The 9780-nt window shown below is 57.2% G+C and overlaps 1 protein-coding gene across 2 annotated transcripts in view; it reads right to left on the minus strand.

The window, feature by feature from the left end:
• SHISA6 (shisa family member 6) overlaps nt 1-8938 on the minus strand; it is a 254371-nt gene extending 245433 nt beyond the window's left edge. For both annotated transcript variants that reach the window (XM_081804162.1, XM_081804161.1), the window contains exon 1: nt 8301-8938. In XM_081804162.1, the coding sequence (XP_081660288.1) occupies nt 8301-8938 (638 nt within the window). The remainder of the gene's footprint in view (nt 1-8300) is intronic.
• Nucleotides 8939-9780: the final 842 nt, after the last annotated feature.

Raw genomic sequence — 9780 nt, forward strand, 5'->3', positions numbered from 1 at the left:
CGCTCATTGGGAATCTACGGGCCATGCTCACTGGCAGCCCCACCTCCCTGCGCATGCAAACATTTCTACCTCCTCAATGGCTGTCTGGCCCCAATGGGGACCTCACGTGAACGCCAGATCGCAGAGGTGATGGCATCCACATGGACAGAAGGGAGGGCGCAGAGACCCTCCAGCTCTGACCCCAAGCCCAGCCCCACGCATCCCCAAGAAACTGGGTCCCTCTACCCTCAGAATCAAATTAGGAATCTAAATTGAGCTATCTGCCTACTTATCTCGTGAAGAAATGTGGGACATTCTTTTTTTTTGGTTCTCCCTTTCTGGGCAGTTATTTGAACTCTTTCCTGCAAATTCGACTCCTTTCTTTTCCCAGTGCCTCCCCTGTCTGCCCCTGACACGCTGGTAGGACATGAAGCTGATTTTCTGAGGGCTGGTGATACCCTTCTGCGTGCAGAGTGGTCTCTGCAAAGTGGCCAACGTGGTGAGCCCGGCTCGGCTTTGCAGGGCCAGTGTTCATTACTGGAACGCCTCTTCTGGGCTCAGCCTCTGGGGACAGCGGCCGTGGCTCCCAGGAGAGCAGGTCTCATTACTGGAGGCACTCTTTATGTCTGCGAATAACTGGCCGATCACCTACCCCATTCATCGGCCTCAGCTCCGTGACTCATCGCTGCTTACAAGAATCAGATCTGCCCTAAGAGGATAAAAATCTGTGCCATTATGGAGACTCAAGATGACATGCCATGGGCTCCGAGAACACTTCCAGGAGAGGAACTGTGGCAACATTTTCTGGAGAAGAGGCAGCATGGGGCCTCCCAGGGTGACTGCTTGGAAGGAGGACACATTAGGATACGCACGTCCTGGTTCTTTCAAAGTTACGATCAGGCACATTGCAGGACACGGGCCCCAAATCTCATGCCATCGAGATGAATTTCACAGAATGGCTGGACCTAAATCTCCAGCTTCATTAGGCATCCTTCTAGAAGCTTCTCTGGACCCCTCACCTTGTATCCACCCTGTCCCTGTGGGGTCATGCCCCAGCACTGAGAAGGGGCAAGGGCTGGTACCAATGAATGTACCTCTGTTGCTCAGAGAGCTGTCAGATATGCGGGGAGCCATCCTGGAGGACAAAGGTGAAATCCTCCCCACGCTGGGCCACAGGGCGCCTGGAGGTCTCTGGTGGTCTCTGGCAAAACTAAAACTCATTGAACCTGGTAAGTCTCAGCGTTCCCCCCAACCCCATCTCTGGGAGAGAGAGAAAGCATTCAGCGCCCACATTCTGAATTACAGAGGTCAGCCCACAGTTTTACTCGGTGGCCCCTTACCATGGTTCACAACTTTCTGGCTTTCATTGCATTCCCCTTCTTCAGTGCTCTGCATCCCTCAGATCTTATTTGAAGGATGGTGCTTTGATCAGGTTATCGCCCTCTGCAAAGGGACCTGGAGAAAACTGCAAGGCGGCCCCGGAAGACGGAGAGAAATCATTTTAGGGGATGATCAAACTGAATGAGGAAGTACCAAAGCAATGTAGGGAAGCGATATAGGGGAGAAGGCCCTCACTCACACCTCTAAACATCTGGAAGTTCTCTGGTGGCCATTGAGAAACAGGTGCATAAAGGGAAGCCATCATGGGCGCTCACTGCTGAGCTGCACCTGAGCAGGAAAGTGGGCGGGCCCAGGACGCAAGCCCCGCCCCCCAGCTTCCGGGTCTAGCTCACCACCCACCAGCTAGGGACCCCTGACATTGTGATCTGGGCCTCCCCGGGCATCGCCTCACCTATAAAATCAGGAAGTTAGGCTACATGACTGGCCTGCAATAAAAATTCTACAATTCTATGATGATGACAAAATAATAAAACGTATGGTTGGCTCTTGAGCAAGGCAGGGGTTAGAGGCGACAACGCCCCCCCCATTCAGTTGAAAATCCAAGGATAATTTTTGACTCCCCAAAAACTTAACTACTAATAGCCTACCGTTGACTAGAAGCCTTCCCAATAACACGGCAGCCAACCCATATTTTGTACCTTACGGTGTAGCATATACAGTATTCTTACAATAAACTAAGCTGGAGAGAAGAAAATGTTAAGAAAATCCTAAGAGAAAACCCGTTTACAGTTCTGCACTGTATTTTTTGGGGAAAAAAAAAAAATCTGAGGGTGCCTGGCTGGCTCAGTCCAGAGAGCATGTCACTCTTGATCTCAGGGTCGTGAGTTCGAGCCCCACGTCAGGCGTGGAGCCTACGTTAAAAAAAAAAAAATGCAGAATAAAACTGAAAAAAAAAAAATCTGTGTGTAAGTGGACCCATGCAGTTCAAACCTGTGCTGTTCAAGGATAACTATATTACTCTGCCTTTTCAGGACGATTTGGTTTTACTTCTAAAGATAAAAGAAGAAGAAGAACGACAGGGGGAGCAATCTATCCTGAACAGGTGTGAAATAAGCCTGCTCAAAGCCAAGGGACAGAGACCCTCTGAGGGTTTATGGGTAAACCCTTGCACCAAGCCCTCTTCCCCATCCGCAGTACCTACTAGAAACATGAGGTCAGAAATGTGACTCAGGGAAAAATAACGGGCTGGAGTTTCCCAATACAGAGAAAAGAGGGGGAGAAAAAAAAATCTCATCGGAAGATATTTAAAAAACAAATTTTTTTTTAAAGATTTTATTTATCTATCCGAGAGAGAGAGAGAATGAGAGACAGAGAGCACGAGAGGGAAGAGGGCAGAGGGGGAAGCAGACCCCCCGCTGAGCAGGGAGCCCGATGTGGGACTCGATCCCGGGACTCCAGGATCATGACCTGAGCCGAAGGCAGTCGCCTAACCAACTGAGCCACCCAGGCGCCCTAAAAAACAAATTTAACCCAGGCTCTAATAGAGTCCCTTCCCCATGGACAATCTGAGACATGTCACCCGCAAGTCTGGAAGGCAATTTTGTGGTTCCCCAGGATGGACGTCGTCAAGGGATAAAACCAAGATTGTAAGACAAGATGCACCTGAGTTTGCCATAATCCTAAAGACAGATTATGCAGCACATCGCACGGGGCGGGGGGGTGACATCCCATGGCCAGTGGCTGGCTGCCCCTTCCAGCCTGGAGTAGGGGATTCCTACTCACTATGGAAAGGCAGCCAGAAATGTTAAGATCCAAGGGCAATCGATGCTGCCAGGCCCCGGAGAAATCGGGCAGTGCAGGGGGAAGGACGAAGCCTCCTTTGGTATAGCTCCCTTCTACTCTGGATCCTCCGTGGGCGTGTCTGCCCGGGGCTGGTGAATTAACCTCTTTCCATCAGCTCACTTGTTCAGCTGTCCGAACCCCTGGATCGAAATCAACTGCCAAATCAATCTGATCTCTCATTAAAATAGGTTGAAAACAGTGAATTGGACTTTTCCTCCACCTGGGTCTTGGCAATCTAGCAACTGTGGGCGAACTCTTGTTATCTTAGCAGCAGATTCCTCCCGAGGAACCTGCTTGGAGCCTGGGGTGCGGCTGTGGGTGGGGAAGGAAGACACATGTGTGTGCCTTCTGGGCTGGGGTGGGGTGCAAGAGGACAAGAAGACAGTAAAGCGACAGACCAGACAGAACTGTCAACGTGCCAGATTCTGGAAAAGCAGTTTGCACAGCTGACCTGCTCAATCAAGAATGAACTCTGCCAGCCTTATGTGTCCAAGGTAATCCCCACCTTAGAGGCTTACGTTATATGGCTTGAGACATATCTCGCCCCCCAGCAGGTGAGCGGGGCTCCTCTGTGGAATCGAAGGCATTTGCGTGTAGCCCAGGACCCGGGCACCGCATCCGCTTCTCACCCCATTGCCTCCCTCCTTTAGCCATTTTTGCCTCTTCCTGTCTTCCTGGTGTCCTTCCCTAACCCCTCTTCCATAAGCCTCCTTAAATTCTTCTACAATTTCCCTGCTTTCCCTGCATGCATTTTTCTTCCCTCCAAAGCAACAGAAAACAAGCAAGGCTCAGACCTTCAGTCCAAGGCAAGATTTTTTTTTTTTCCCCTGTCCTTCCAACTGCTCTATTTGAGGTAAAAAACAAGTTGACTCTCTGTGTAGATCAATTCATTATAGTGAGCTCGCAGTGCTCCAAGAAATGGGAGTGTTTGGGGATGCGGTGACAATTCATAGCCTGCGAATCCAAGAAGAGAATTCGCGAAATCAGCCAGCAAAGGGGTCCTGCTATTGCAGCGATATGGTCAGGCAGTCCATAACAGGCCTCTTTGGGTTTGCCATGGATTTCTAGAGGGAGAAAAGGTGGAACAGAGTGTTCTCTTGATTCCTCTAGAAACAAGCTGAGGAGGAGTCCAAAGACAAAGGACCCCCCTGATGGCTGTCAGGTCGCTTCCTGACACCTCTCCTCTTTCCCAGCCACATCTGGCTCAGGTTCTTCTGCCCGCAACCCTGAGCACGAACCCCCACCCCAAATTCCTCCATCCCCTCCATCCCTGTAGAGTGGGGGGACCCAAGGCAGCCCTGCCTCCACCAACTACATCCAGAGCACCCTAACAGCTTCCTGCCCCGGCTGCTAAGTAGCCACTAAAAAAAAAAAAGCCAGAGTTTCTCGCTTGGAGAGTCTCATCTCCAGGACACTAATGAATCACCTCCAGGTGAGGAGAAGGGAACAGGTTTGAATGTGAGACAGCTCCTAGGGCCCCATTTCCTGGGCCGAAGCCCCTGCCCCCCGGGGAGAACATCGCAGCCCCTTGGCGAATAAACAGCCCCAGGAAGCAATGCAGGAACGGCTCAGGCTCAGGAAGCATTAAACTTGGGGCATGCCTGCAGGTTATCAGCTTGAGCTTCAGTCCGGGGAAGGTGAATAGGGGAAGGTGAGGTAGCGATCCAGGTGGGAAACGGAGCCCCGGCGGGGAAAGGTGGGCACCCCAAGTCCAGTGGCTCCCCAGATCCAGAGCACAGCTCAACCTTTGGTCCCTCAGGCTGTCCATCTCTTCCTCCTCCCTGGGGTCCAGCCGAGTGTGACTGATCCTCTGTTCACGTCACCAGAGAGCTGAGAGTTTCCCCGACAGACACCGACTTCTCACACAGAAACAAGATGGCAAGAAGGTCTAATCACTTCTGGAAAAGACTAAACCTGTTCTTCCCTGCGGGGGCCGGAGCCCTGAAAGGAAGCTGGGCTCTAAGGAATGTGTACCACGGGCAAGCGGAGGGCTGGCTAGCCTGGGGACACCAGGAGGAGGCAGGTGGCTGATCTCAGGGCGGAAGCCTCCCCTCTACCCCTTCCTAACCCTCCCACAAACATCCCTTCCGATGAGGCGGTTCTCCTCCCTCGGACCCAGCCCCTGCCTGCCCAGCTCCCATCTTCGGAGACAGGATCGCTCGCTGGAATAAATCCTTCGCCTTTCCAGAAAGGAAATGTCTCTGCTGAACTATTTCAAGGCATATGGCACCACACACACAGCCCACTTCTTCCACTGACCCCTGGCGAGGGTGCACCCTTTCCTCCTCCCCACTCTCCCTAAGGCAAACTCATGAGGTGGGACTAGTTCTCTCTTCCCTTTTCCCTACTCCGGTTCCCAAAGAGACCCTCTGCACGGAACCCCTCCCCCCCACCGGAATGGCAAGCGGTGACCTGTAAAGTGTGAGCGAATTGAGATGCGTCGTGGGAACGCGCCCAGGAGTTGGGGAGCAGCTCCCTGCCATGTGCACGCTCAGCCTGACCCGCCCCGGGGAGGGGAGAGGTCGAGGTGGGATGCTGTTGTGCCCGAGGCACCCGGAACTGGACGCTGAGTTCCACCTCCCCCCCCCCACCCCCTGCCCAAGGTCGCTCATGGAGTGTCCTCGAGGGATGGCTCATGCTCTGTCCCCTTCCCCCAAACACAGAGACAGGCACTGTCCCCCACCAAACAGGCACCAGTATGTCGGTTTCCAAAGCACCCAGCAGGCGAAACTGCAGCTGCCAGCAGAGAATCTGTGAACTGAATAAAATCAGGAGGTGAATTTGAGGGAGAAACATCCCATGTTGACATCATGGTCTGAGGCTGGACTCAGCTCCCTTCCACAGTTACCTTCCTTCCCTGACCCCAGAGAGAAACTGCTCCAACACCATCACCAGTCCCTGAGCCACATACCTGTACACAAACGAGTCACCCTAGTCTGGGGTTGGGGTAGGGCTCGAGGTGATGAGAAGGGGAGAAAACACCCAGAGGGACAGTGACATGTCCAGGGTCACAAACCAGTAGAACAGAGGCCAGCGCCAGCATCCAAAGACCATCATCAGTATCCTCCCAGGTGATGATGAATACATTCAGTAGGGTGGTGGCAAGGGCAGGGTAGGGGGCGGCTCAGAGAAGAAAGAAACCAAGAGAAAGGTTGGTGGGAATCAACCAGCAGGGGAAGGTGGGACAAGAGGCCAGGAGGCCAGGAGAAGGTGAAGAGAAACAAGGCTCTGGGGCCTGGAGGTAGGTAGAGGAACGATAAGGACCAGGTACATCTGCTTCTGGAAGGTGCCTTCCCACAGGCTATGCCTTCTCTGCTTTCCAGGGTGAGCCAAGAGCGAGAACCCTTCACCAGACCAGACCCAAAGGAGACATGGACTGACCGCACCCCATTTCTCACAATTCCTCCATCCGTGCCAGGGACCAGCCAGGCACAGACTCACTACCTAAAAGATAAGATGGGGGACGGGGAGATGCCTGGGTGGCTCCGTCGTTAAGCGTCTGCCTTCCACTCAGGTCATGATCCCAGGTCCTGGGATCGAGCCCCACATCGGGCTCCCTGCTCAGAGGGGAGCCTGCCTCTCCCTCTCCCCCTGCTTGTGCTCTCTCTCTTGCTGTGTCTCTGTGTCAAATAAATAAATAAAATCTTAAAAAAAAAAGATGGGGGGACTGGGGGACGGTGGCACCTTAGGGTGATGAGTGTGGATTATACACGGGTCTGCTTTTGGAAGCACCCAGTTCTAACACCCAACTATGTATGTCACTATTGAAATACCCACACGTCCTGAGTTTGACTCAATAAAACCTGCCAGAGAGTATCATCTTTTCTCAACACCTTCAAAGGAAGAAAAAAAAAAAAAAATCATGCCCAGAAATTTCTATCTGCCTTTCTCTTCATCAGGGTCCGGCTGATTAATGTCCACAGCAGCAAGGGAAGAAGGCTTTCAGGCCGAAAGAATAGAAATGAGCTTAAGCTGTGTGGTTCGGTGTGGGGGCCTGCTTGGCACACTCAGAAGCAGGACTGGTCGGGGCGAGGGGGTCCTGGTTACCGGGACAGTGCTAACACCATGTGCCAAAAATGGAGGCATGTCCTGGGGCAGGATTTGTTCCCTGGAAGACTCTGCTGAACCAAGTCCAGCCATTCATCATCATGAGGGGACTGGAAGCTGAGCTAACTTTGCCTCCCCTGGGTGCATCGGTCCCTGCCTTGTGAAGAGTCTGGTTTCCTGTTCTCTGGGCTCTGACTTCCCTAAGGACTCCCTGGGAGCCAGGGTGGGTGGGGTGGGAGGCGGTCAGGGTGGGGCCAAGCACTGCCATATTTTGAGCTCTTGGCATAAGTTTTGGGAGGAGGCTACCCCAGCACCACCCACCCACCCCCAATGTAAGCAGTAAAAGCTGCCCACTGGGCTCAACACAGCAAGAACGTTAACTCAGAGCGTTCTGCCAACAGGGTTTGAAAGACCAAGTCCTCCAGTCTCGGCAGGAAAATAAGCATCCCGCTTGGGCAAGAGGCAGTGTAGAGACACCATCTGCCCTTGGTCAACATGGAATGGAGAAATCTTTACCCCTTCTTACCCGGGAGGCATCCCTTCCATACCGCCCCCAGTCCCACACAGGGAACACGCAGCTTATATTAAATCACTTGCTACTCCCTCCTGGAAGGTTCCAACATTGTTCAATATCCTAGGCCGAAGAGGATGTGCTGGTTAGACTCAGAAAACCAAAGGCAAGAGGAGCCTACCGCCAGAGCGCCCACTTGCCCTGAAAACTGAACCCGGGACCCCACCCTCCACCTCCCCCGCCCCCTCCCATCCAGGGTTATAGAATTTGTAAAACTCCTAGGCTCAAACTTCATGGACTCCACTGATCCTTACTTTCCCCCGTAATCCCCCTACCACCAAAGCACGCGTTCTGGACTCTGAAGAAATGGTGGAAATAAGAAAGCTGTGATTTATCTGCATGTCAAGGAAGCCAGGGAGAAACCGGTCTCAGAGAGTTAGAGCGATGTGGTTGGTGCTGAGGACCCGGGACGCACGTTAAGAGGGGCGAGGCTCGGCGGGAGGCCGGGAGGCCGGGGGCCCGGGGGCCCGGGGACCGGCACCGGGCGGCCGCGCGCGCGCGCGCGCGCACGCGCTCTCACCTGTGGATGTTCATCTCCCGCGGAGGGCGGTGGGCCTTGTCATAGGAGACCTTGGCAAAAACACCGGCCACGATGACGAAGGCGACGACCCCGCAGGTGATGTAGACCGTGAAGTTGGTCTTGTCCTTCTCCGGGTCGTACTTGTTCTCGGGCCCCGGCGACACCACCTTGGTGCTGGGCGTCTGCACCCACACGGGGCTCTGGTAGTTGGTGCACTGGCGCTGGTCCAGCTTCTCGTGGCGCTTCTTGCAGCAGAAGCGGTAGTAGCAGGTGCCGCAGCAGTACAGATAACCGCTCTCGCTGTTGTTGCACTCGAACTCCTTGTCGTACTGGCCGCTCACGTCGTAGTAGCCCCAGCACGTCTCGTAGGTGACGGCCGCGCTGGCCGCCGCCGCCGCGGGCTGCCCCCGCCGGCCCCCCGCCTCCGCGCCGCCGGGCGCCCGGGCGGCGGTGCCGTTCAGCTCGCGGCCGCCCCGGGCCAGGGCGCCCCCGGGCCGCCGGCCCCCGACGGCAGCGGCGCCGGCGCTCAGGGTCCGGTTGGCGGCGCGGCCGCGGGCGGCGCGGGCGCCGGGCAGCAGGTGCAGGGACTCCAGCGAGAGCAGCAGCAGCGGCAGCAGCAGGAGGCGCCGCAGCGCCATGGCGGGGCCGGGCGGGAGGGCGCGGGCAGGCTTCCGCCGCAGGCCGCTCCCCGGCCGCCGGGCTCCGAGGGCGGCGGCGCGGGCCGGGCTGGCGGCGCGGGCGGTCAGCGGCGCCGGGGCGATGGCGCCATCGAGGCGCGGGCGGCGGCGGCGGCGGCGGCGGCGGCGCGCGGTGCGCACGGACCGGCCCGGCGCGGGCTGCTCGGGCGCTCACGCTGCGCGCCGGCTCCGCGCTCCCCCTGCGGGCTCGGCGCGCCTCCCGGGCAGCCCCATCCCCCGCCGGCGGCGGCGCGGCTCAGGCGGGACCCGAAGCGCGGCTCCGGGCGGCGGCGGCGGCGGCGGCGGCGGCGTGGTCCCGTCCGGGCGGGTCCTGCGGGACAAGACGGGGAGCCGGTCACGGGGCGGGGCGGGGCGGGGAGCGGGCGGGGAGGGAGCGCGCAGCCCTCGAGGAGCGGGGCTCGGGGCCGGAGGGGCGCGGAGCCCGCGGCGAGACGGGGCCCGGCGGCGCCGCGCGCCGGCCACCCACCGAGGGCGCACGGGCCACCGACCCCGCAGCGCGCTCCCGCCGCGGGCTGAGTCCCCGGGACGGAGCGGGCTGCGGCGGGGGGCGCGCGGCGGCCGGCCCTCACTCACTCACCATGCCCGGCTGCGACTGCAGAGGCGGCGGCGGCGGCGGCGGGGGACGGGGGGGGAGCGCAGCGGCCGGAGCGAGCGAGCCGGGAGCCGCCGGCCGGCCGCCTGCACTAGTGCCGGAGCGCGTGCGGGAGGGAGCGAGGGAGACACACGCACTCACACACCCGCACACGCGGGAGCGCTGCGCGGGGAGGAGAGGAGGCGAGGGG

This window comes from Leptonychotes weddellii, chromosome 15 (assembly GCF_054177405.1).
Source record: "Leptonychotes weddellii isolate Sample4059 chromosome 15, ASM5417740v2, whole genome shotgun sequence".
Lineage (NCBI taxonomy): Eukaryota > Metazoa > Chordata > Mammalia > Carnivora > Phocidae > Leptonychotes > Leptonychotes weddellii.